The 26,035-nt window shown below is 39.2% G+C and overlaps 5 protein-coding genes across 7 annotated transcripts; 3 read left to right on the top strand and 2 right to left on the bottom strand.

Moving 5' to 3' along the window:
* Positions 1 to 2,638: 2,638 nt before the first annotated feature.
* LOC113020678 (G-protein coupled receptor family C group 5 member C-like) lies at positions 2,639 to 6,546 on the top strand. Of its 2 annotated transcripts, XM_026164842.2 has the most exons (4): positions 2,639 to 3,019; positions 3,975 to 4,951; positions 5,733 to 5,836; positions 5,917 to 6,546. In XM_026164842.2, the coding sequence occupies exons 2-4, from the start codon at positions 3,982 to 3,984 to the stop codon at positions 5,983 to 5,985; spliced, it is 1,143 nt and encodes a 380-aa protein (XP_026020627.1). In that variant the 5' UTR covers positions 2,639 to 3,019; positions 3,975 to 3,981; the 3' UTR covers positions 5,986 to 6,546. The 2 variants fall into 2 exon arrangements, with proteins under 2 accessions (XP_026020627.1, XP_026020626.1); XM_026164841.2 differs by having other exon boundaries at positions 2,878 to 3,019; positions 5,733 to 6,304.
* A 1,539-nt stretch (positions 6,547 to 8,085) lies between these two features.
* Positions 8,086 to 12,736, bottom strand: ccdc137 (coiled-coil domain containing 137). Its single transcript, XM_026164839.2, has 6 exons — positions 12,559 to 12,736; positions 12,211 to 12,356; positions 11,908 to 12,115; positions 10,621 to 10,703; positions 9,377 to 9,456; positions 8,086 to 9,280 (listed from the first exon to the last, which is right to left on the bottom strand). The coding sequence occupies exons 1-6, from the start codon at positions 12,627 to 12,629 to the stop codon at positions 9,080 to 9,082; spliced, it is 789 nt and encodes a 262-aa protein (XP_026020624.1). The 5' UTR covers positions 12,630 to 12,736; the 3' UTR covers positions 8,086 to 9,079.
* A 1,117-nt stretch (positions 12,737 to 13,853) lies between these two features.
* LOC113020676 (retinal cone rhodopsin-sensitive cGMP 3',5'-cyclic phosphodiesterase subunit gamma-like) lies at positions 13,854 to 16,288 on the top strand. The gene is made up of 4 exons (XM_026164838.2): positions 13,854 to 14,495; positions 15,420 to 15,590; positions 15,678 to 15,718; positions 15,867 to 16,288. Exons 2-4 carry the CDS (start codon positions 15,436 to 15,438, stop codon positions 15,941 to 15,943), a joined length of 273 nt encoding a protein of 90 aa, XP_026020623.1. The 5' UTR covers positions 13,854 to 14,495; positions 15,420 to 15,435; the 3' UTR covers positions 15,944 to 16,288.
* On the bottom strand, positions 16,289 to 18,690 carry tspan10 (tetraspanin 10). The gene is made up of 3 exons (XM_026164837.2): positions 18,480 to 18,690; positions 17,783 to 18,372; positions 16,289 to 17,646 (listed from the first exon to the last, which is right to left on the bottom strand). Exons 1-3 carry the CDS (start codon positions 18,567 to 18,569, stop codon positions 17,346 to 17,348), a joined length of 981 nt encoding a protein of 326 aa, XP_026020622.2. The 5' UTR covers positions 18,570 to 18,690; the 3' UTR covers positions 16,289 to 17,345.
* A 3,739-nt stretch (positions 18,691 to 22,429) lies between these two features.
* On the top strand, positions 22,430 to 24,557 carry LOC145428538 (uncharacterized). Of its 2 annotated transcripts, none has more exons than XM_080300863.1 (4): positions 22,430 to 22,560; positions 22,796 to 22,898; positions 23,010 to 23,136; positions 23,864 to 24,557. In XM_080300863.1, the coding sequence occupies exons 2-4, from the start codon at positions 22,796 to 22,798 to the stop codon at positions 24,141 to 24,143; spliced, it is 510 nt and encodes a 169-aa protein (XP_080156989.1). In that variant the 5' UTR covers positions 22,430 to 22,560; the 3' UTR covers positions 24,144 to 24,557. The 2 variants fall into 2 exon arrangements, with proteins under 2 accessions (XP_080156989.1, XP_080156988.1); XM_080300862.1 differs by having other exon boundaries at positions 23,007 to 23,136.
* The last annotated feature ends 1,478 nt before the right edge of the window (positions 24,558 to 26,035 follow it).

The raw sequence follows: 26,035 nt of genomic DNA, 5'->3' as shown, positions 1-26,035 counted from the left end.
CCCTTGTTCTAAACAGGGAGGGAAAGCATCAGTTAGCCAGGGTTTCAAACAAGACAGTCATGAATTTTCAAAAAAAAAAAAAAAGTTAAATGAATGTAAATGCATAAAACTTTCAGATGCTTTAATGCACAAAAGTTGACTATTTCTGAGCAAGAATATGAATTACGTCTAAGCAGATAGAGACAAATTCAGAGACAAATGAGATGACTCCACTCAGGCACGTCTGCTGGACCAGATGGGGTGAGTCCCCATGTCCTCAAGGCCTGTGCAGTCTTTTATAAACTGTTCATGATGAGTCTGAGTCTGCAGAGGGTCCCATTACTGTAGAAGACGTCATGCTCTGTTCCTGTACCAAAGATGCCACGTCTCAGTGGCCCCCATTACAGACCCGTGGCACTGACTTCCCATGTCGTGAAAACCCTGGAAAGACTTATCCTTGAGCAGCTCCCACCTATTGTCAGACCATATCAGGATCTGCTTCTGTTCGCTTACCAGCCCCACCTCGGAACTGAGGACACCATCATCTACCAATTGTGTCTATGCCCATCTGGACGAGCCGGTGAGTACTGTGAGGATCATCTCTTTCGATTTTTCCAGTGCATTCAATAGTATCAGGCCAACCCTCCTGGGTGATCAGCTGACAGCGATGCAATAAATGCCTCTCTTGTGTCCTGGATTGTTGAGACTTCAGCCACCATAGAGACCTGCCATCTTTAGAAGTTTTCTGATGACTCTGCGGTGGTTGGATGCATTAGTCAGGGTGATGTGATGGAGTACCGGGCTGTGGTGGACTCCTTTTTGTCATGTGGTTCGAGCAGAATCATCTGCAGTTCAACGTGACAATACCAAAAAAATTGATTGTGGACTTTAGGAGGACCAGGAAACCTGTGACCCCCTGTTTCAATCCAGGGGGTCGATGTGGACAGTGTGGAGGGCTGTAAATACCTCAGAGTACACATAGATAATAAACTAGACAGGGTTAAAGTGCCAGTGCACTCTACAGGAATGGAGTCACCTCTATTTTCTGAAGCGGCTGAGGTATTTTAACATTTGTCATGATTTTCTCTGAGGTAGGCAGGTTGACTCAATAAATCTGATCTGCAAGGCCAGGAATTTTGTGGAGATACAGCTGGACTCCCTTAAGGTGATTTCGGAAAGGCGGATGTTGTCCAAGATAAGGACAATGCTTGACAATACCTCCCATCCACTCCATGACATGCTTGCAAAGGAGCAGGTTCAGTGAGAGGCTGAGATTACCCAAATGCAAGACTGAAGAACACAAGAAATCACTCATCCCTGTACAACTCCTCCATCTAATGCACAGTACACAGTACAATAGTTGCAAAGTTTTATAGTTTTCAGTTTAAATGTCAATCATATATATTTAATCTTGATAATATTCTGGATATTTCTAATTGAGCTATTTGTATATATTAGAGCTATTTCTTATATTTAACTTTGAAATGTATTTTATTATTTAATTTAGTTCAGTCTGTTCTGTACTTACTGTAACTATATAATTTCCTTTGGGATTAATAAAGTATTCTGATTCTAATTTCTTATGTTACAGCTCATCCAGTTGTGTTTCTTTTATCTGAAAAACTTCACACCTCTACTGTCAACCAATAATTGTGAACATTTATTGCAGACTTCAGTTTTCTCCTGCTTTGATTATTGTAGCCGATTACGTCCTCCATAGTTTGTCTTCAATAGGTCCACCTTGGTACTTGCCAGTGAAGCCAGTGAGGAGACGCTTACTCTTATATTACACTGAATTAAAAAACAAAAACTTTATTACTTTTTAAAAATTTTTTTTGTAGTTTATTAAAATTAGAGGAGAAAGAGACTGCTTTTAAAAAAAGAGTGCAAAGAGAAACACAACATTGAAAACATGTTTAACCCCCTGACCCAAAATCATGTTTATGTTTTATAAATTGTCAGATCTGCAACCACTTGAAAACACAGACTATGGCATAAAACACCACTGAATAACTTTCAGGAATGGGGGGAAAAGTTACTGATGGAAGATAAAATAAAGCAGAGCTTTTTGAAAAACTGACAGTCTAAAAGCTTAAAATCAATTCCTTCACTAATGTGCTTATTTATCTTATGGTTTTTAACTGACATGTCCTACTGTACAACGGATCAATAGAAAGATCTATTTTGTTGTGTAATCCAATTTGTTTGAAAAACACAGGACTCAGCCCAGCCTTGATGCCACCAGGTGGCTCTGCTTACCATACAGTCCCTCCTGTAACTGTAACTGCTCTAAAGTAGCCTAGACATTTGGGCAATAATAATGCTATATTTCAGAAATTTGATATGCAGTATTGGATTTAATCATCTGAACCAAAATACGAATGTGAGTCATTATATTCCACAATAGGAGCGCAAAATAGGCAACTGTAAACGCTGCTGTATGCGCAGGAGCTGAGTATTTCAAGGCTAATCTCAAAATTGACCTAATTACAAAACCTGTTAAAGTCATCGATGATCGGCGTGTTTGCATGGGTCATACCACTTCGCATAGCCTGTATACATGAGTGCTCCCTTTGTTTGGATGTAAGCTGCCTGAAATAAATAAGTAGGCCGGGTGCTAATCTCAAAGAATATGCGAAGCTGTAGATACCAGAGGCTGGGGAAGGAGCAGGGTGGTTTGAGGTTAGTCGTTAGAGAACTTTTACAGAATATTAATAACAACTAAAAGAAGCAACTACTTCGTTGGGACTACCTGTGAGGTCACTATAAGATGCCTGAATAAAAGAGGAGTGGCCGATGGAGGTCCGTTTCTGATCCCGCCCGAAAAAAAACAAAACAAAAGTCAACACCTGACGCACAGAAATTATTGGTCGAATCATCAAGAAGTGTTGTAAAAATGGAGATGAACTACTACCACCAATAAAAAATCAACTCGTTCGTGCAAGGGAAGTTCCTTTTCGGAGGTCAGTAATCTTTATCGGACTGAATCTACCTGTTACCTGTTGGAGAGGCTAGCGGAACAGCTCTCATTGCAATCCTGGTAAGAGACTCGTGTTATTACGCAAAGACTCCTGATTGAACCTGTTTGTCTTTTATTTTTATAACATCATAACTGTCTCCCCCTCTAAGTCTCTCCGATTCTGTTATATAAATAATCATAAACAACTTGTTGTCCTTTAAACAGCATGTCCTGTTTTTGTGGTTAGTTAACTAAGCTAACTCACTGGGTGTAATATAATTATTAAATAAGCAGCAGGACGATGTTCTCATCCCACACAGGCACCTTTATCTGAAATCTTCACAGTCAGAAAGTTCGCATAAAAAGCATATTCATTTTTGAATGTCGTGTCCTTTAATTATTATATTACAGTTACAGTCAGAAGAAGAGAATAAACAATAATTAAGTTGCCGTTCAATTATAAGTGGTTTAAAATGTACACCTACAACTATACATTCTGCTATTAAAATACATATGATTCCTGAATGACACCTGTGTGCGTACTGGAACAGGGATACTGTGTGGAAATACTCATTAGGTGTCATGGTAAAATGCTGAAATGCTGCTTTTCCTAATTAGCTGGTCTTAGGAGGCTATAGAGTGAGCGGTGACTAAAGCTCTGTGTAGAATGACTCAGTTTTGTAATTACAGCCAGGGAATGCAGTACATAATTCCAGGATTCTTTAGAGACCTGAATGAATATTTGAATTTACAGTAATTAGTATGGCACATTAAAACTCCATAAAATAGAAATGAGGTCATTTTCATATTGAAACTCCAGTGGAATGGCACAGCTGTATATGCATGGCACCATTTAACTTGCTCACACAGTAATATTACTGTGTGAGCAATATTAAACTATTACAGTAATATTACTTGCAATTTAAACCAATAGTTTGTTTTGTAATAATCAGGGATGTTATTAATGAAATCTGTAACTACAACATTAACATGTATGTTGAAGTAATCAAATTATTTTTGTTTCTTTTTTTTGCAGTGAAGCGATGGACCCAACTAGTGCTCCAAAAGGATGTGGTGGTGATGTGAGCTCCATATATTATAATCTGTGTGACCTGACAGCAGTATGGGGCATCGTAGTGGAAGCTGTTGCTGCTGTTGGTGTGCTGACTGCCTTTATCTTGTTCGTCATGCTCATGGCTAGCTTACCGTTTGTGACAGACAAGAAGAGAAAGGGTATGGTGGGCCTGCAGGCCAGCATTTTAGTTTTCACACTGGGTCTGTTTGGACTTAGTTTTGCCTTTATTGTGGAGCAGTATTCTACTACCTGTGCTGCACGGAGGTACCTGTTTGGAGTACTGTTCTCAGGCTGTCTGGCCTGCCTGGTGATGCATGGGCTGTGGCTTGCCCTGCTGCAAAGGGGAGGCCAGGGGCCCAGGAGCTGGATGTTATGGCTGGGAGCCCTGGCTCTCTGGCTTGTCGAGGTGATCATCAACACCGAGTGGCTTGTCATTACTGTGGCCAGGAGCCCACTCAGAGGTCTCGGTGTTCCTGACCTGGCCTGCAGCTTTGTCAGCCGGGACTTTGTGATGGCTCTTATATATGTAATGGTTCTGATAGCAGCTGTGGTGCTAACGTCTGTGCCCTCACTAACACACAAGCAAAAGCACTGGCGCCGAGATGGAGCCTTTATCCTGGTCACAGGAGTCCTCACTTTGGCACTTTGGATAGCTTGGATTGTCATGTACATCTATGGGAACCGAGCAGTTGATAATTCCAGCTGGGACGATCCGACTATGGCTATAGCCGTGGTGTCAAATGCCTGGGTGTTCCTCTTGTTCTATGCAATTCCAGAAATCTGTTTATTGACCCAGGAGGACCCAAACAAGGAACAACCCGATGGGGAAGAAGTCTATCCTGCTAGAAGCCTGGTTTACGACAACATTCTGAAGGAGCCACAGCCCACCCCGCAGCATGTCTACGTAGAAAATAAAGCCTTTTCTATGGATGAACCAGGTACAGCATAACACATTATGGTCAGCCATTAACTTCACAGTTCAGCAGTTTAATACTGTTTAGGTGGGTACAGAATCATTAGAATTAATACATTTTATTAAGTAGTAATTAAGTAATCAATAGGAATTAATTTCTAAATTTTATTGAGACACGTTTGGATTATTCCAAACTGATAACAAGCACTGCGTGGTATATTACATAATGCATCAGTGTAGCAAATGAAGACCCACACTGGCTACAGTACACCTTCTCCAGTTTACTGTTTTGTAATTTTGAAAATTGCTGTTTTTGTATACCACTTTCCTATTTATCCACAACCCACATTATCAGCACAAAGCATATTGCCATTGCGAAGAACCACTGTTTTTCTGGCCCAAACCCAAACTGCTTCAGTAATGTTGAGGCTCAGACCACAATATTACTGAAATATATAATGTCCCATTCTGTATTTTTCTATCCACGTCAATGCCAGTTTGAATGTAGCAAATTTCGTTACATACAAGCACATACACATATATGCTTATACCATGCTGAGATATGCAAAACCTCTGGCTAAAGGCACTTTGGGCATCAATTTGTTTATTTTTTAAAAAAAAACAAAACTTCAGAAAGAATGGACAACTGATGCTCAACATCACTTGGACAATTTTAAGAAAGTGTAGCTCCTTGGAAGCGCAATAATTTTAAAAAATTGGGAGTGGCTCTAGGTTTTTGCAACAGATTGCACACAGACAACAAAATGAATCCAGTAATGACTGTAAAATAACATTTTTTATGACAGAATCCACAAATCCAACGTCTCCATATGGGGTTTACAATGGTCAGGCACGAAGTTGTTTATACCAGCCCACTGAAATAGCCTTGATTGCCAAAGGTCTGACAAGGGTGAGTGCTATTTTTAATCACGAAACATCCCGTCTTTATGACATCACATGTGAAAATAATCCATATGTGTATTTTCACAGAAGGACCAAGACTCAATGATACTTCGAACCACACCTGGCCCTTTGAATATGGGGAGCTGCAGCTCCTAGTCGTGCTCAGTGGATTCCTAAACATCTTCAGGACTATCATAAGTTAGCAGCCCAAGCCGAGCACATTGCACTGAGCTTTTCCATCTCAGAGCTCCAAGAATCAGATATTTTATATCTCTGTTTTCTCTTAAGCAATAACAGAGTGAAAGTCCAGTAATATTCAGTATATGACTGCTTAGTTTCCATTAATGCTTATGCAATGCTTGCTCTATGTACATCAAAACCACACATTATTATAATGATGCAAACCACACTGGGCTTACAGAGGAAAGATTATATAGTGAAATACAACAAATACAAGATATGTGTGTATATATATCATCTGTATATATATATATATATATATATATATAGATAGATGATATATATACACACATATATATAAACAAATTCTAACACGTTCACACATATATGTGTGTGTGTGTATGCGTTAGAATTTGTTCATGATCACCACAGTATAACATACTTAGTTGTAAATTTGTGTAACTATAATAATGTAATCATATGCAAAAATGTGGCTTTTAGCCATGAATGAAATAAATGTGAAGGTGTAAATTCTAAGGTGTCGCCCTACAAATTTCAGTTAAATTCTCTGGCGTTTTGGATTGCAGAAAGAATCAACTAATAACGAAAGGTACTGGATGGTAAAAGAGGAAGTGTCATCATGTCAGCAGGATTGCTAAGTTTACTGCTTCAAATATTTACATATGTTTGCTTGATAAGCCTGGCCTGGCACCTAGCACGACATCCAGGGGTTGGCTCTGTGATGCCTGAGTTTGTAGTTCAGCAAGGGAGACCGCTGTGATAGTCAAGCTGATGTTGTTGTAATGCTGCTGAATCCAATCATCAATCGCTGTGGTAACAGATTAATATTGCGTACGTATTGCTGCGAAAATTTTCATCTACAACTGCTCTGACTCACAAGAGGTAGTCTGTCTTCTCTACATGACAAGCACAATTATTTTAATATAATTTATCTCGCTCACACACACTCACACGTCTTTAAAAGCTTCAGTCAGCAGTGGCTGCCTAGCAGCAGGCTTAAATGTCTCTCTCCCAATTACTCTTTCCCATCCTGTACTGTCAGCAGCCATGGGTACTTGATCGGAAGATAAATTGCTCACTAACAGGAAATCAGACAGCACTGAACAACAGAACACATAAGCAAATGATGTTTTCCTCTGTAATAACCTTCAGTATCACCTTCTTGATCTGGCTGAAAAAAACAAGCGTTGCATGATATCCAAAATGAAACACTGCATGTGGACATAAACAGAGCAGAATATTTCCAATGAAACTGCTCAAGTCTGGTTAGATTTCGTGCTTCCCAGCGGACCTTTGGATGGTTGGTAAAACATTTAATACAGAGAACTCACAATGTGCCACATTGCACTTGAAATATTTGACTATATAAATACGCTAACACGATTGAAGCTTTGTATATTACGTAACTCCGGGGTCAGTAAATTCAACTAAAAGAAGAAGAAGAAGGTAAAAAAAACCCAGTATCTTAACATCCTAAGTGAAAAACAGCTGTAAAGCTCTGATAATGTGAACAGCTGTCCTGCACACAGGTGGAATATAACCAATGGCAAATGTGCTCAGCTCAAGGGAGTCGGTGCACCCAATCACCAGCAGCTGTCCCCACTTAATACATTTCCGTGTCACTGTGACAACCATCAGAGGACAAACATGGACTGAGGGTTTCACCAGTCAAGCTGATTAAATAGCAGTGATTGGACCCACGAACCAGATAAGAAGAATTCAGTATTGACACCATCTGGTCATATTATTCAGTTGATCACTATTGCATTATATTATCAATGTGGTTTTTTTTCCTTAGATAGCATGCTTTGAAAGTTTTTGAACAAAGATTTGAATATGCGCAGTCTGTCTCATATGCAAATATTTAAACAATGGCTTCGTTCATGAGTGTAAAGCCTTCGAAGGATTACAAATATAAATAGCTGTGCCAGGCTCTAATAAATGCTGCACATTTAAAAAGGCTAATGGCTCATTTATCCCAAGACAGAGGCTATCACAGACGTACAAACAAAAAACAGCAGCTGCAAAGGACTTTAAAACCCAAGAACAGCTAAAAAGGTCTCATGAGGATATTTGTTTTTTCAGCTGGTGTTTCTGAACATCAGTGTGGATGACAATTCCAGATTTATCCAAATGCTCTGGAAAAAAACAGGGAATATGACAACAAACAGCAAACATCTGCTGAGGAGCATGGAAAAAATCAAAAACATCTAATAATAAATGACCTCATGGTTTCTCTCAACATGTTATTTACATTTTCTATATAAAATGCAGTCATTACCACTCAACCATTTAACAACAATATAAAATACTTCAATATATAATGTGGCACCAACAATGAGCAAGTTATGTCGGCTGTGTACAAGAGGAGTGCCATCTAGTGGGACCACTAAAAACAATCAGAGGATCATCTTTACTTTGAAATAACCTGATGGATGGATTTTACTGTCCATCACATGACGGACGACCTCAGAATTTGGTTATCTGAACATGCAAATGTGAAAAAACTGTAAATACAAATGATGAAATACGCAAGCGTTCCAAGGGTGATAAATGAGCATAGGCAAAATATCTCCATGTATTTTCCATCGGACTTGGGAAATGACTCTGCAGTGTTACAAAGCACTTTGAAAGCCGTTCACTCTTTTAAATTAACAACGTTGTGAAAGCGGCAGTGTTGTTTAGTGTACCTAAAGATAAAATGGAATTATACAGTGCCCTTAAAGTTTTCCCAACCAACCGCTTTACACAAGGAGCCACATCCACCCTTGCACACACAGACATTTGAATACTACACATTTTCCCCCTCTTTTAGACAGCGTGGGTGGGGGAGTGGTATGTTGCCAGTTTCATGAAAAGCAAACAGCCTGCTGTACCTGTTGAGCTACAGGAGCCTCCAACAGTGGCCTATGGATGCATAAAGTTCCTCCAGATATTAATCTCAAATGTGGCTAGCTCTCCATCTTATTTAGACAGTTTCTACAGATCACTGCTCAGCCCTGCTGCTGCCAGGAACACTGACTGCAGATGAGCTGAGTGAAAAGCGACATTAATGAAGGCTTTTGAGTTTTCTCATGCTTGCAGTCCTAGCTTCATACTGCTGCTGTTTCTGTTTCTTCAGCTGACGGTATGCCTCTACTGCTCGTTCCCGCTCCTCCTCCATGATTCTCTGTTTGGCCATGGAGGGCTTTGTAGTGGAGACTGCAGTATGGCCAAGAAGAGAGTTTAGGAGCAGCTCCTTTGATGCTTTCTGCACAATGAAATGGGGAAAAAAAGGAAATAGGATTTTATGAACCATCTGCATGGTTCGATGAGAGATCATGTGATCAATGCACGGTGTGATTACCTGAGATTTGACTTCAGCTTTCCTTGGTTTGGCACTCAAAGAGGGAGGGGCCATTGTAACCTCACCAAAAGGAACATCATCTACGAAACAAAAGCCATCATTTAACTACAGGGATTTTTTTAATGACCACTCACCGTTGCCATGTTAAGCTGCCTTAATTAAATACTTCTTGCCATTTTCCATGTTTGTATAGCCCAACAACTTTTAACCATAACACCTGATTTATACACTGGTCACTTTATTAGCTACACTGTCCTAATAACGGCTTAAACTCGTTTTGCTTTCAGCACTTCCTTAATTTATGGCACAGAGAATTTGGTGCGTACTAACATCACAGCATCGCGCAATTGGTGAAGATTTGTGGACTGCACATCCATAACATTTCCCGTTCCATTATGAGTCTATTATGAGTTATAAGGACTGTGGAGGCCATGCGAATACAGTGAACTCATTGTCATATTCAAGAAACCGGTTTGAGAGCTTTGTGAGCGATCATAGGATGCGTAGAATGTGATTATACATAGGTAGGCTATCCATCTATCTACACACACTAATATTTGTTTTTGGACCAGTCTCTGTAAACCCCAGAGATGCAAATGCTCTTCCCACTTTCTGTGTAGGAAACAGTGTAGATTTATAAGGGCACAAACAGAAAAGATGAGCATAAACAGTAACTTTGTGGTTGATTTTTATGTCAACTGAAGGCATTAAACACTGCATCCATTGTGGCTTACACCAGGAACACATCATCTAATATACTTGAATTGGGTCCTTCCTTTAATTTCACGGGGAACTACAACTGAGGTGATTTGGTTCTGCGTCATTTGGTTTTACTCTGGCTCAGACTGACAAATTTTTAATGTTTGTTTTGTTCTAACAGCTGAATCTGGGATTACTTCAGATAGAGGTTTGAAATTTCCTCAGAGGGAAGTGATCAGGACAGTACTGCAAAAAAAAAAAATGCTTTACTGAAAGAATATCTCACAGCATGTCCTCCATCTGCACCCTTGTTTACCTAGTAGATGGTGTACTACGAAAAAAGAAATGCTACTGAAGCAAGTGCTGTGTCGAAGACCTTTAGTGTTTTAAATATGTCAAAAAGACCCAGACTTTCAAAGAAATGTTGAAAATAATATCTGGTAAATGCTACCTCTTGCTATTAGTACCAAACCGAGTGACAGTCAAAGACAGATCCCATCTAAAGAACAATGCACCACATGTCCTTGTAAAACCTTCATTCTTACCTATAAACATCTGTTCTTCCATCTTGTCCTCTTGTTTGTTCACCTTTTTCTGCTGTAGCTTCTGTAGCTTCATTTTACCATACCTGCCAATAGAAAATCAGTAGGCATTAAAAATGTAACACTTGACAGTCGGGCTGCAGTTATCGATTATTTTAGTAATCAAGTAATCTATTGATTGTTCAATCGATTAATTGGATAAGAAATACTTTTGTCTTATTAATGAGCAATAATAAATATTCAAAAGAGAAAAAACACAGGTCTTTCAAAATGAACTGTTCATTGGTTTCCATTTTAGAACTTGCAGTGTTTTAAAGTTTAGCTGCACACAACACCTGTCAGAAAAACAACAAACATAAACCCACTGACTGTATTTACATGTCAGATCAAATTTAATTTTTTGGAAAAAACAACAACATTTTCTTAAATGCAAAAATATGTAAAGACTCTAAAGCACTCTCTGGCAAAGCTTTATTTCTGGGATGAGGTAGTTCATGTTTATGAGTTTTTGTGCACGTGTGTCTGCCTGTTTAAGTATGAAGAAGTCAAGCGAAGAGCGAGTTTGTGTCTGTAAGGCTTTAAAGGAGAATGTGGTTGCTGCAATGAAGAGCATCAGGTAAATCAGCATTCTGAAGTTTGCCCTCTGCATTCACGCAAAGTTTCTGTGCTGCTGAAAACAGATGTTATAACGGTGTTATAGGTGGGCAACTCCAGGCCTCGAGGGCCAGTGTCCTGCAGGTTTTAGATGTGTCCTTGATCCAACACAGCTGATTCAAAGTGATATCTAAAACCTGCAGGAGACCAGCCCTCAAGGCCTGGAGTTGCCCACCCCTGCCTTAAACTCACCCCTGTTTGGTGCAGTTATTTCTTCTTTGTAAAATAGGACAGCTGCCCATTTCATATAACCTTTTATATAGCATTCTGTAAGCTGTATAATTTAAACACGGTATCAGGCAAAGTTAACAGTTCATCTGCATGTTTTAATAAAACTTCTGGAGGATTACTGCAGATTTTTTGCTGTACAACACAAATGGTGATGGATGGAGCAGCTACAAAGTTTGCTTTTCGTCATGTCATTAGTTTGTGGATCAAGAACTTTGATAAAAGATTTACACATTATTTCAATACTTTACTGTTATTCAATCCATGTCACGTATATAAAAATATCAGTGCCACAACACTAAAAAAGAAACCCAGCCACAAATCAGAATAAGTGAAGACAAGCTATGCCATGAAACCTACTAGATAAGGATGGGGTTTAGTGTAAAGTGTAGTGTAAAGTGTACTCACTCCTTCTTTTTATCAGATTTGCAGTGTGCAGGCCTCTCTTGTTCGCTTGCATCCATTTCGGGCTTCCTGTCTACTTGGTTTTTGGAGAGGAACATGACATGTTTTGTCTCACGCTCCATCCGCTGCACGTAAGCTTTCACGCTTTCCCGTTTGCCCCTCTTGAAATGTGGAACAGGTATGTCTCCATCTAGAAAATACTCTGATTTATCTTCAGGTGAGATGGGTAAAGACACAACACAGTCTTTATTAGTTATACACGACAGCCATGACACTAAAATGAATATTTATAAACTTTTTTTATACCCTTTTTCGGCTTTTTGACTTTTAGGGACCCAGTTTTCATTCTGTCCTTAGCCTTCATTATTTCTCGTAGTTTGAAGGGGATGTGTTGAATGTGGTCCACCTCTTTGGCTTTCTTGGGTTTACCATCTCTCTGGAGCTTGGCATTACTGAAATTTGGACACAATACAGACAGGAAAAAACAAAAAGCAAACATGTTTAGTTGCAGACACAAGTCCCCACTTAAAACTTTAACAAGTCCGGTTTAATCTGATCGCTCACAACTTGGGTTGGAGCCCGTATCAGCTAGCTTCTGTTGCTAACTAGCTTAACTAGCACATTTTCCATTACGTATTAGCTTCCTTATGGTACCTTTGACGTTGTCCAGGTTTTCCCGCTTGTTTCCCCGAATCGGGCACTTTATTTTTCTTATTCTTCACCATGCTACAATAATTAACATGAATGCATAACAAAGCAAAACAACACACGTGGAGCACTATGCTCAGACTTCAACCGAAACTCTACCGGTGGCACGTAGTAGAGGACAGACATCTCACTCCATTTCTTTTTCAGGTACCAAAACATGATTTGCAAGTTTGGCGTATTGAAACAGATTGAGAGATTCGTGATGAAACTCTTGCTTTGTAAAAAAACCCAAACTGATTTAATCAAATTAAATATGTATTGTCAATTTTTTAAATCGCTGTAATCAATGAGACGTACAGTAATTTTATTGCAGAGTGACACACATGAGACATAAGACGATCTTTGGTCAAACCTGATTGGCTCAAGAGACGCTTCCTGTCAGAGCCAGTCGTTGGTCACTCCATTCAACGACTCTGCTTCCTGCCACCGCTAGAGGGCATCATCCAGTAACTGTAGAAAACATAGGTCAAAATAATTTAAAGTCGTTCAGACAATTCGCTTTGTCTTTAAATAGGCGGGAATGGTGAATATCCCTCTCTCTCAGTGTAAAGAAGTTTAAATGGAAATTTAATCCCTGCAATATCTCAGTATAAGAAAAATAAGTGAGATTTCTACAATTAGTCTTAGTTTTTCTACATCATGAAGATGTAGCTACTTTTGATAAAAGAAAAATCTGCCAGCATGACGTTTTTGGGCTTAAATTAATATAAATAAACCGATAAATGTGTAAAATTACAAAAAAAATAAATTTAAAAAATTGTTCTGGTAGCTCATTACCCAGACTGTCCTGTAATTAAACTGCCTCTGGTAAGAGTAGATGTTACAATTAGGTGATAAATGTGGGCCCTTGGGGAAATTAACTGCCCACCCCTGATCTAGACCAAGCTCTTTATCATTTATGGTTTGAATCTACAAAGTCGTGCATATCATTTGTACAGCAGTCACATAACATGTAACAGTCACGCGGATCAATAAGTGGCTCTGTCCAGTAAACAATGTGAAGAGTAAACTCTACATTTCTTCATCAGAAATAAATACCATTTGATTGATCAGCTAGACAAAATACAAAAATACAAAGGAAAAAAGTCATGTGTTTCTTATAATGAACATAATAAACAAGCTTCAATGAAACAACCTTCAATTAAAATACCACAGCTGGCTCCTTAGTGTACTGTAGCTAGACAGGTTTGCTCTATTGAATATATCCACTAATCTCAGACATTTGAATCTTTTTTGTACAGGTGACATGAGGAGTTAGTGTCCATACATGTGCCTGAACAGCATGCATCAGCAGTACAGATTGCAGAACGACGCTGTAGTAAATCTTCACATGAATGGAGCAGGTGTGTTCACCTGTGTGATGGAAGGAGGCTGGGCTGGATTAGCAGCTATAATGCAGCTCAATCTGCGAGACTGCTGATGAAAGGAGAATGTCACGGTTCATGCCAGTAAGTTCTCGGCTTCAGGTGTTACATAATATTTGGTCATAACAGAAAAACAGTGATAATAATTAGCTATATCCTGAGAAAACTCCAGAACTCAGTGCTTACATTTGACCATATCTGAAGAGGTTATGGATAAAATACTCAAATAATTCCCGTTCAGAATCATCAGCATGTGTGTCTTCAGGACAGTCTCAGGAACAGGAAACTGCTGCCCCCTCCTGCTGAATGCCAGTCGGCCAATCCCTCATCAATGATCTGCTTGGGTACAAGTGATGATAGAATCATCAGTTTGTTGGCAGGTGGCGTCATAATCGTCTCTAAGTCTGTGGTGTATAAAAGTACTGCACTAATGCAACTTAATGCAACAGCATTTAACAGCCACTCAGACCTCTTGGACACTACCATCATAATCAACTACCAAGAGAAGCACCACAAGCGGTGAGTTGAAACAACAGGTTAAATCTTTTTTGAACACTCTTTCTCTTTTTGGACTTATTTTAACACATGCAGTTTATTATTGTTATATAAAAGTTTCCATCTTTATTTGGACTTTACCTGGTAGTATGTTTCTGTATCCATCCAGGCATGTAGTATTAGATTATTAATTAAAACGTAGATATTTAATAAATAATATGCAATGTAAAATTAATCAGAATAGAAATTCAGTCTTTCCAGCCTAATATATATTTTTAATACAGTTAATGAGGTGTTAATTCAGTCATATGGAAGACTAGATTATATCAGGGACATTATAAGAAGCATTGAGGTGCTTTTTAATTGTTTTTAATTTTCTGTCACACCTTTTTTTTTGCATAATGGAAGGACAACAAATGAGAGTCGCCGAACAATATATGACCGCCTTTAACTATGACCTGAATTTCTAAGAATGATTAAAAAGCTGAACTTATGAAATTGTTGATTAGAGTTGTCATTGTGTGTATTTGTGTAACCTTTCAGGGCAAAAGCAGAACTTATTGTTTATGTAGTCATGTTTTGTACATTATTTGCACATTATATTTATTGGACTCTTTCGGCTTTGCATCTGTTTTTTGTTTTTTTAAAAATATGTGGTTACATCTATGCACATTTACATACAAATTGCATTGCTATTTTTCCATTTTTTAACTGTGAAAATAAATAAATAAACATTTCAAGCTATTGTCAGTGTAAACCTAGAGGCCACTTCAGCACATCCTCACAGTAATCTGATTATGAAGGCGCTTTCAAGCTTGAAGGTATCGCAGCATTTGATTAGTAACATGAGCACATGGCTTGTCTTTATATGAGGATAATTACGTCACAAGATTTTTATAACTGTTTCATTCATTGTTGGGCATTTTAATGAGACAGTGACTTTTACAGTTGAAACAACAGAAGCATGAATTTGGAGGTGGCCAAACCCGAAGGAAAGACTGGCAACAAAGCTCCCCTCAGAGCCACGGCCCCCGGCTCCCCACGCAAGTCTGCACCCAAGTTCAAACAGAGGAACACGCGGCAGTTCAAGAGCAAGCCTCCCAAAAGAGGAGTGATTGGGTATGTCTCTTTCTGATAACCTCGCACGAGTCATCTAAGTTTGTCAGATATCCTCCAGTAAAGCTTGTTATTTTCTTTCTTTACCAGCTTTGGAGAGGAGATCCCAGGAATGGAAGGTCTTGGAACTGGTAAGTAAAAAAATAAAAGTCAGATGGCTACATAACCAAAACATGCACATGACATGACCTTTTCTTCCTTTAAAAAACAAAAACAAAAAAACAAAAAAAACACAACAACTCATGATTTGTTTTCTTCTCTTTGTTTTTTTCATTTTAGACATCACTGTAATCTGCCCGTGGGAGGCATACAGCCATCTAGAGCTACATGAGCTTGCCCAGTATGGCATCATCTGATTATCTCCGCTGTGAAGTTGTTTTAAATAAATGTGGCAAATTTTGAATTTCAGTATTTAGTTTCAATAATCTGGATCATTAATACTGGCTGAAAAGGTGTCTTTATACGTCTGCATGCTGTGAATGCTGTTCTTTGTCTTATATATTTTATATTGTAAACCTAATTTCATAACGATCTCAAGCTGCCATGTTCACAAAACGTGTATCTCGAATGTGTTCTCGTGTCATTGCTTGAGTCTGTGGTTTTAGCTAGAACTCTGTTAGCTTGGTTTCTGCACAATCGTCAGCACTGTCTTTATCATATTTAATCAAACTCTCGAATAAATGTTGACATTTTTAACACAATTTCAGTCATTTGATTTTGTCCTTTTATTTGACGGTTATTTACTGACCCACACTGCGCATGAGAGATTACATCATTCCCATCATAAATACCATCTGTAATCATCATTATTTATTCAATATTTGTTAACACTCAGAACACAAAACTTGCTTTTAGCAAACTCAGTTCAGTTCATTCAAAACAACGCAGGAAACCTTGCATGTGTGGGACGTGCACATGTGTTTCACATATTTGCAGCAGGTTGTCCACCGTCAGTCGCTGAAAGGTGCTTTTACAATCTTACTCTAATCATTCTTCTGAGCTGTTCCATTTATTCTGATCTCAGCTCAGAATAAATGAATTCCATTTTTGTTCATTGATTATTTTGTTACATTGTAGGTGCTTGTGATGAAGATGCAGATCTGATCTGCAGGACCTCTACTCTCCAGGTGACCCATTTACAACCACTCCTATGCTGTTGAACTGTTTCACCATTTTGAGATCCTCCAAGAATCCTTCAAATATCAGGAGGTGTGTGTCTTTGAAGGATTTGGGCACATGTGGTGAAAACGTTTTGGTGATAGTGTCACTACCGTCCCATAAACACACACACAGATACAGTTTCAAGACTTTCCTTGGTCTGACCCACATTGGTGAAGTTAAAATCTTTCAAATCCATTTCCATATTCAGACTGATTCGATATTTCAGTTAATGAGCAGTTCAACAAGTGTACCTAATGAAGTGGCCAGTGAGTACATGTTCTTGAAAAGTGGAGTTTTTTTTTTAAACACAAAAGAGGTGATAGCTATCGCGAAGCTGCAGTTAACTTTTAACTGAAATTCTTTTTTTCTTAAACTCTCAAGCATTTTTAAAATGTAAAACATTTTCAGTGGATAATTTGTGTTGGAATTTGCTTTCCTCGTTTAAATTATGTCTCATTTCCATTTGCAAAAGTTCAGTCTGTGTGTTTAAGGTTAGGTTGTTTTAAATGATTGACAAATGAAGCCAGAATTTAAGCACAGCCAGAACTCATTAAACCCCAACCAGCATATTGCTGTATTCGTCACTTCGTGTTATAGCTATACTTTATGACGATTAATGCGTTCCAGCAGTCGTATGGTAATAAATAATATCAGAATCTGGACCCCAAACACGACAGTCACAATTATTCCTATCAGGCCCTCGTGCTGCTTGATCCATCGAGAGATTTCCCCCAGACAACCTCCCAGGAAGATCACACTCTGAGCAGTAAACTCATCCAGTAATTGGGCTCCGACACCACACTGAGAGTTCCACACGGTGCCGTTCTCCAGAGGATCCACGCAGCATGTTGCAGGGACACCGCAGGCCAGCACTCCTGGAGCTGAGCAGTTGTAATATCTGAAGAAAGGGAAAAATAACCCAATAAAAAAACTTCACAGCTCATTAACTTCTTCAACACATTCCTACATCGTGACCAACTGGCTTTGATTTACTTTCAAAAAAGTAAAAAAAAAAAGATTTCCAAGTTGCTCACATGTTAATCTCCCAGTCTCTGTAGTTGTCCGCCCCACAGCACTGCAGATTTGATTGAATCTCGTCTGTGATGAACCTCAGATCCAGATCATCTTGGTACCGTGCGATGGCAACTAACATCCCGGATCGCAAGTTACCTTCAATCTGATCTTGTAGAGTATGGGCCACAATGGCGATGATGACTTGAGCTGTGATGAGCACCAGCACTGTGGCTGAGAACAGCTTCAGCAAGCAGCGATTCTCTCTTAGGGCACCCACGCAGCCTGACAGGCACAGCACAGTGAGCAGAAAGCCCACGCTCAGAACTACCAGCATTGGGTCAGTGCCAATACTGCTGATCTTCTCCTGAGCAAAGGATTCCTTGCTAATGAGACCCCAAACCCCCAGAGCAAGAAGCAACAGGCCCAGAACTGTGAACAACAGATTGCATATGATAAGAAAGTATTTTAGGAAATAGTCCATGAAAGAATAACCGTAACAGGGATCTATCCTGGCATCTGTGGGACTGCTGTGTTGCTGTCCGCTGTTTGTCCCTGCTTGAAAATCAGTAGTGACCAAGGCAAGCTCCTCAGCATTGTTTGTAGATCCTGCCTTTAGACACACAAGAATGCCACAAAAAATTAAAGCCACCCCAGAAATGTAACTACAGGTGAACAGAGGAACACAGTATTCTCAAACTAACCCAGTGACACACCTACCTTTGGTAAGAGTGGACTGGTCTCATTCGGAGTAGCATCTCGTCTCAGCCATGGCCAAGGGAATCTTTTTCTAGGCAAAAATCTCCTCATCTTGTCAACCACTGGGAAACATCAGCTGGTCAGAATGACACAGGATAAAATGTAACACAGGGCAATCATTTGCTACAATACAGAAAAGCATGTGAGCTGAGCTGGAGTAACCATTGCTGTGCTTAGCCTCGGGGGTGGGATTTCTTCATCATGTGAGAGTCACAGTGAGGGGATTAAAAGGGTATCGCAGCGTGTCGGAGACACACAGTTACACAAAAGTGGGCATCCGAATAGAACTCGGTACTTTTTATTCAACTCTACTCATGTGCAATAAAGTAGGACCTGCAAAGGATAATATATTGCCCTACAGTGGGACCCATGGGTCAAAGACTCACAAAAATGTCTCCTGATGGTGATTACCACAAAAGGAAGAAAGTAGAAGACATATTTTAAAATCCTTGCTTTAATTTTCCAGAAACCTGGAAAATGTGTTTTAGGCCTCAAAAAAGAAACAACATTGTAGCAGCTGGGCAACCACTAAAACCAGTTTTAAGTTTCAGAATCTACATAGATTCCCAGCTTTTGTGCTTTTATAATGAGGATTTTCCAGGTGCATTTGGTTTCCTGCTGTGTATGCAACTTAACATTTATCACGGGATTAACAGAGACTAATCATATCATATCTGTCAATATATCTGTCACTAGTTAGAGCTCGTTGGCCATGCAGTCAGGTATCATGCACAAGACAGTTTCTTCTAACGTTTACAAAAAGTTCAGAAAACCGAGACTCTTCTAACGTATGGCATGAATAATCCCAGACAAAGAACAGAAAAGCAAATGAATTGTCATATTTATTAAAAATAAAACACACTTTACTAACCAAGAGGAATTCAGAACTTCTTAGAAGACTGAGTAAAATGTTTCGTCAGTTTTTAATCAGAAACAGCATCTTGCATTCCTTTGTGAATGACCTTAGTTGTGTTCAGGTTAATTTCTATATGATATCATGTTGCACACACTGCACAAAAAAAACAAGTCAGTCTCTAGTAATGATGCACGTACCTCTTTAAGTCCACAAAACACATCAAATGAGTAAAGTCTTTGAAATGTGTAATTATTTTGGCAGGTTATTGTAGCTATTGTATGGTTGAAATATGAATCCACTGTGGAAGATTGTGCTTACTTACTTAAAAAAGCAAATATGTATGTTTGAACTTTATACTTAAAAGGTTTATAAAGACAGCTTCTAACATCCCAACATTAGCAAATTACTTAGTGCTCCACATTTTCTTCCTAATATAGTAACCCGTGGCTCCAAAATACCAACATGACCACAGCTAGAATGCTAAAATCAGCCTTCAAAATATGATGAAATCAATGGAGGAAATTACAGGAGCATGTTTTACATAAAGTGAAAGAAATGTAGAAGTGTCAATTCAGTTTTAGTTAAATTTAAAATGTGTTAACCTAAAAAGCTTACAAATTATTCCTTGAAAATAATCCCTCGAATTAACTCCCTGCCTCTCAGACTTATCAGGGTTTTTGCTATCAGTCAAATGAGATGAAACACCACCCAAACACAGATGAAATGGTCATAGATTACCTTCTATAACAAATACGAAGAAATGCAACAGTTCTCATTGTGGAGCTTCTGTTTGTATTTAACACCTGATATATTTCACGGTAAAAATCCCCTGTTGTTCTGATAAAGTCGTTATGAAGTGATGTGCTACTGAAAGTCAATAACAAGCAGCACATGAGAGAACAGATGTGACACTGAGTGAAAAAGCAGAGGGAGAAAGCGAGGCCTGGTTATCTCACTCTCTGGCTCTGCTGGTCCACTGTGCTCATTCTTTCCTCTGGCTGTGCCGAACTGAGCTGCAGGGAAATGGAAGGAAGATCTGCGCACTGCTGCAGGCACTGACTGATGATGGACTCCAGGCTTGTAAGGCTTGGCTTTAGTCCTTCCATAAATTTGATTCCATATCCATATGATTAATAAAAAACAAAACAAAACATAGACATGCTCACTTATACTTGCTAGAAAATTATTTGTGGGTAAGTTGTGGGAATTTATCAGATAAGGTTTTAGCTTTTTACTGGGATGGATGACTGGTGGCAAATAATTAAGTAATTTTAAAACTAATTACTTTCATTTTATGATACCTTTTAATCCGATTTTTTTTTCACAGGTAACTATTTTAATGCTGCTATGTATATTTAGCAGGTGTACCACTGCTGAATAGTTGATGACGCTGCACAAAAAGATGAAAAAAAGCAGAATATTGTCTTATATACTTTTATTTCTATAATTTAAATCCCATAAAACCTACTTTAAAAATGAAGAAAGAAATAAAAGATCTGAATAGTTTTTCCCTCGTTGCACATTAGGCAACTTTCACTGTTGGCCCTGTGGTTTCTCAGGTCATGGAAAATCTCACTGGGGAAAATGAACTCCAGCTTGTTAGGGTCAGCAGACAAATAACCACTATCAAAAAATGGTTTTTCATTTAGTTATAAATTATGAGCCTACGTTCAAATAAGAAAATATATTTATCGTGACTGATTGTTGGCAGAAAAAAAAGTTGGATGTCATCTAGTCATTATTAAACAAATCTTCCTGTTTCCTTTTAAATCTTTTGGGAGGATGGAGATTTAAAAAGTATTTAGTTCCTGCCTGTCAGCGCTGAAGATGTATGGTCCGTGTGACGTGATGTTCATCCCACCTACTGCATATACAGTTTTGTATACTGTCTGTAAAGGTGTTGCAGATGGCAGGGAGCGCTGCCCTGTTACATTCCTTTTCAGCAGTGATGGGTGCACCTCCGCTCATATATCAGCACAACTATCTGCAGACATCTGCAGACATCAGCATACCCAGCGGCACATCTTTCAAACAGAATGAGGAACTCTGATCTGAAATAAATCAAAGCTGGAATTTTATTTAAAAAATCTGGGACAGGAAAAAAGCACTAATGTTGTCCAATATTTTCATATGACCTGAAGCTGCTGGTTTTTGAGTAGAAGAAGAAGAAGTAGAAAGATAAATAGCTGTTTGAAGACTATATAGGTTATAGACTGGGTGCACTTGCCTGTGGAAAACTATCCAGAGTATGAAATCCGTCTTAGCCATGAAACTACATGTCATGTGTTGCATCACTGCACATCAAATCTAAACCCACTTCCACTTCCAGTTATGTAGATTTATTAAGGTTGGCTCACATCAGACTGAGTGAACTAATGCAGTAAATCACACAGTAGCTTAGTAAAGTTAGAAATTAAGGCAGCTGAGGTGTTAAGAAATATCTTCAGGGCTGCATAATTTTCTCTTTAATTGCTATTTTAAAGTTAATCTGGGACTCTAACCCATTTTCTAATTCTGAGATGGTTTTGGATATTCTCCTTTTTTCTATTAATATGGTTGAATGTGTGTTTTTTATTGTCCCATTTGCATTAAGTGAGTGCAGCTCACCAGGTTTTGATCACCCTTGACGGTTAAAGTGTTGCTGGCTGGATTTGTCGTAGCCCAGATGTTGAGCAGATTGTATTACAGTAGGCAATAAGAATGTTATCCTGGAGCCATACTTCTACATCAAACACCTTCTCTGGATTGGAGCCTACGGGGAGCACAGTTGTCACATGCCACCCACACAACCTAAAAGACATGTGGAGCAGAGATGGGGCATCAGAAATGATCAGGACCTCCTATTATGGTTATTTTAGAAGATGCACAGTCTATAAGATATGAGAGATGATGCAAGAGTGGGACGCATATGTGTGCGAGTGGGTTTAGGGAGATTTTGTTTTTTGTGCACGTGAATGCTGCAGTGTGCACACATGCTAAAAGAACTGAGGATGTCACCGCCCTGAATCAGTGACGTGGATGGGATCAGGTGGGGAAATTGCTCCGGGAGTTTGGGGAAAGAGTTATAAGAGAGTTCTGCACAACTCATGTTTTCTCAGTGTGTCACTGCTGTAGGATCATACAGTACAGAGAGTGTGTTCTGGTGCTCTGATCTGAGAAGACCCCTGGCACTTCTTTGCAAAAAAGGTAGCGTAAAAACCCAAATTTAAATTTACTTTCTTGCTCATTTTGGAACAAAACTAAACAATTTTTTATAGCTTAAAAAAGGTGAAGAAAAGATGAACTTATGACTGAACTAATTTCTCATCAGCTTTTCTTCAACCGAAAGACTGTTTAGTATTTTTGTAACGTGGCTTGGCAGCACTTTTCGGTGAGCTTGCTCCTCAGCAGCACCCACAGCCTATATTATTGTGTTTGTTAGATGAGAACGACGAGGATGAAGTTGGCTCTCATTATGCTGTGCATGATCTCAGCGTGTGGAGCTCAGAAATCGAAACAGGAGACATCACGCTGGGAACCTAAAGGTCTGAAAATGATTTTTAGTAATGTGACCTTTGACCACTGAGGTTGTGTTTCTAAAACTTGGAGTGAATAATGACTTGTTTGTTTATACGGTTAAACTCTGTGTTCAGCAGTACAGACTAGTGCCAAGACTTGCTCAAACCTGACTCAGGTGCTGGACAACTGGAAATTTGCTATTCTGACCCAAGTGAAAGACTTGCTGATCAATGACCACGCTTCAGTCCTTCCTGAATATAACAGGTGAGTTATATCAGCTTCTGATTAAACTGGATGTACACAGCAATGATAGCAGACAGACGAGTCTAAATGTTAAGTAAGAGTAACGTCAAACGTCCAGGAAAAACAACGCTCGGTGATGTCAGTGAACATTTGACTCGTCCTCAGGGTTTGTTGAAATAAAGACTTATGTAATCTGCTCTGTGCTGCACATGAATTGTCAGTGCCAGTAAAGCGATCAATGATTGCTGTTGTTCACATGAGGCCAGCTCTGCTTTGTAAATGACCTCAGTGTACTTACTGTGCCAAAATACAATAGTGAGTGTTTCATCATGCTCTGGCAGACATTACTCCAAGTCAGTGAACATTTCATCTGGTGATTAGATTCTGAACTGTGATTGCAACACTTAGGATCACAGTTCACCAGAACTTTTCCCAGTAAACATCTAAGGTCAGCCCGTCTCTACTGGGCCAAAGCTCTGCTATGTTTTGCACTTTCATTTTTTTCAGGGGACTTCCGACCTTTACGTCTGCTATCCTGATGTTTTCCGTCGACAGTGAGGCTGTTTCCACTTAACAGCATGTCGTGACTTTCCTGTTTATGCTGCCAATTAGACTTGGTTCTCTTCTTAGTTATGTTTTGCCAATAAACAAGGTTCCTGTTTCATGAACTTACAGTGCCAAAGTTCTTTGAATGGTCATTCTGATACTGAAACCATTTACTTTTCCACATGTCCTCTTTTATGTCCAGGATCCAACCTCTTTCAGATGCTCTGGGAGACCTCTACCGGCAGTTTAACACTTTAAAGGATGAGCTGGGAAAGTTTACCACAAAGCTCGACAGAATGGAGGCTTTCGTGGATGAGCTCAAGGACGGCAGATACGCCCTGCCTCAGCGGCCCGTACATAGGCTCCAACCGAGCTTTGGTCTTAGGTCTCCTCTGCGTGCACAGATGAGGGGTCCTGAAAGGAGGATAATCACTAGCCCAACACTGAGAAGGGCAAGGAGGAGAGGACCGCAGAGATCTTAAACATGTGGGCTTTTTTGTTTGGTATAAATGCAGATTTGTTGAAAATAAATGTTTATATATTTTTCAGAAGAAGAGGATTGTTTTATACTATTTCTTTGATGAGTATGGTCAAAAAAGCTAAATAAAGTGGCTTTAATTAAACTTTATTAAAGCAAACTGTAGCCACCTGCTGTTACAAAATCACAATAAACCACAAGGTGGCAGCATTTATCAAATTATCTTCACTATATGCTGTTTTTTGGATGCATCAACGGGCTGGACTTAAAGTCAAATAAATGGCTAAACATGTAGTTAAGGAGTGTTATATATTACCTCATTATGATTTTTTTTTATTACTTTAATTAGCATTGCAAGCCATTGGTTTGTATTTGATTTGTTTATCCAAATACTTATTAAATTATAGATTCAGTGCAACTCCTTGAGTGTACTTGGAGCATTTTTTTTTACAGATAGTATTTTACAATGTGTTATCGCTTCATAATCACAGCAACAGTAGCAGTGCTGCTATGCAAAATACTGCACCTCTTGAAACACGGAAACTTTCAGGTGGAGTAACTACCTTCGGAGAAGAACTTATGAACCACTGATCACTTCAACCAGGAAAGAATAGAACTGCAGAGCTACAGGATTACTTCAAAGAACTACTTGTTAAACAATAAAATAAGATGAAGATCACAATGTTCAAACTCTGGAGGCAAAATATACAAAAAAGTTACAGGCCTACAACAAACACTGCTCGGCTTAGTTTCCTGTCAAAAGTTCTTGCTTATTCACAGGTCATTCCCCCAAATTTCTAACAGCCAGACGCATCGGTGGTCATACGTCCTTTTACACAAGTCTGTGGTGGTATTTGACTGACCAATAAACTACTGGGCAGATATTCAAAGGAGCATGTTTATCAAAGGGGTTCAAAAAGAAAAGAAAAACAGTGACTATCCATCCATTTCTCCTTTCTTGTCGCTGGAGCCTATCCCAGCTGTCATAGGGCAAGAGGCAGGGTACACCCTAGACAGGCCAGTCTGTCACAGGGCTAACACATAGAGACACAGACAACCACTTGCATATTCACACTAACTGCATGTCTTTGGACGGTGGGAGGAAGTGGGAGCGGATGATCTGATATCCTCGTGTTGGTGTTGTTCCCAGACCATCATGAAAATGTTGTTCCAGGTTCAACATTGCAAGTGACCAATCACATTGTTGTGACGTTATTCTTTTGCGTGGCAAGCCATTCGTGCATTTATGAAATTCCAATGTTGCAAGGACAATATCAATTCTGCTTACTGTTTATTAAAGGGTTACGGTTAGGGTTAGGGTTAGGGTCAGGGTCTGTTGATCGGCGGACAGAGGCGGTTTCACGCAGCTTAAGTACAGTTTTTTGTTTTATGCCGGTTTTTCCCGAAGTCGCAAAAGTATGACGTCACAACATTCTGATTGGTCACTTGTAATGTTGATCCTGGAACAACATTTTCATGATGGTCTGGGAACAACACCAACACGAGGATATCAGAGCACCCACGCACACTTGCTGTATGGCAACAGTGCTAACCACTGTGCCACCGTGCTGCCCAGTGAATATACCCTGCAATATGAGCAGGATGCTAGCTTTCAAAACCCTGCCCATGTGATTAATGATATTATATAACGATGTACATATGTCTGCTTATTGCCTGCTGAAACACCTTGACTGTTTTTCATTCACCCAACCTTTGGTATTCACCTTGATTAGCAGAACAAATAATAGCAATGACAGAATTGTGCTGTTAACAGAATCTTAATTCCAACAAATTGGATCAACAGTATATCCTGAATTCAAATATATACATATATAAAATAAAACAGGTCTAAAATGAAAACACATTTAGATTTATTGTAAAAAAAAAACTCAAACA

This window comes from Astatotilapia calliptera, chromosome 4, assembly GCF_964374335.1.
Source record: "Astatotilapia calliptera chromosome 4, fAstCal68.1, whole genome shotgun sequence".
NCBI lineage: Eukaryota > Metazoa > Chordata > Actinopteri > Cichliformes > Cichlidae > Astatotilapia > Astatotilapia calliptera.
This window is presented reverse-complemented; position numbering and strand designations above follow the sequence as displayed.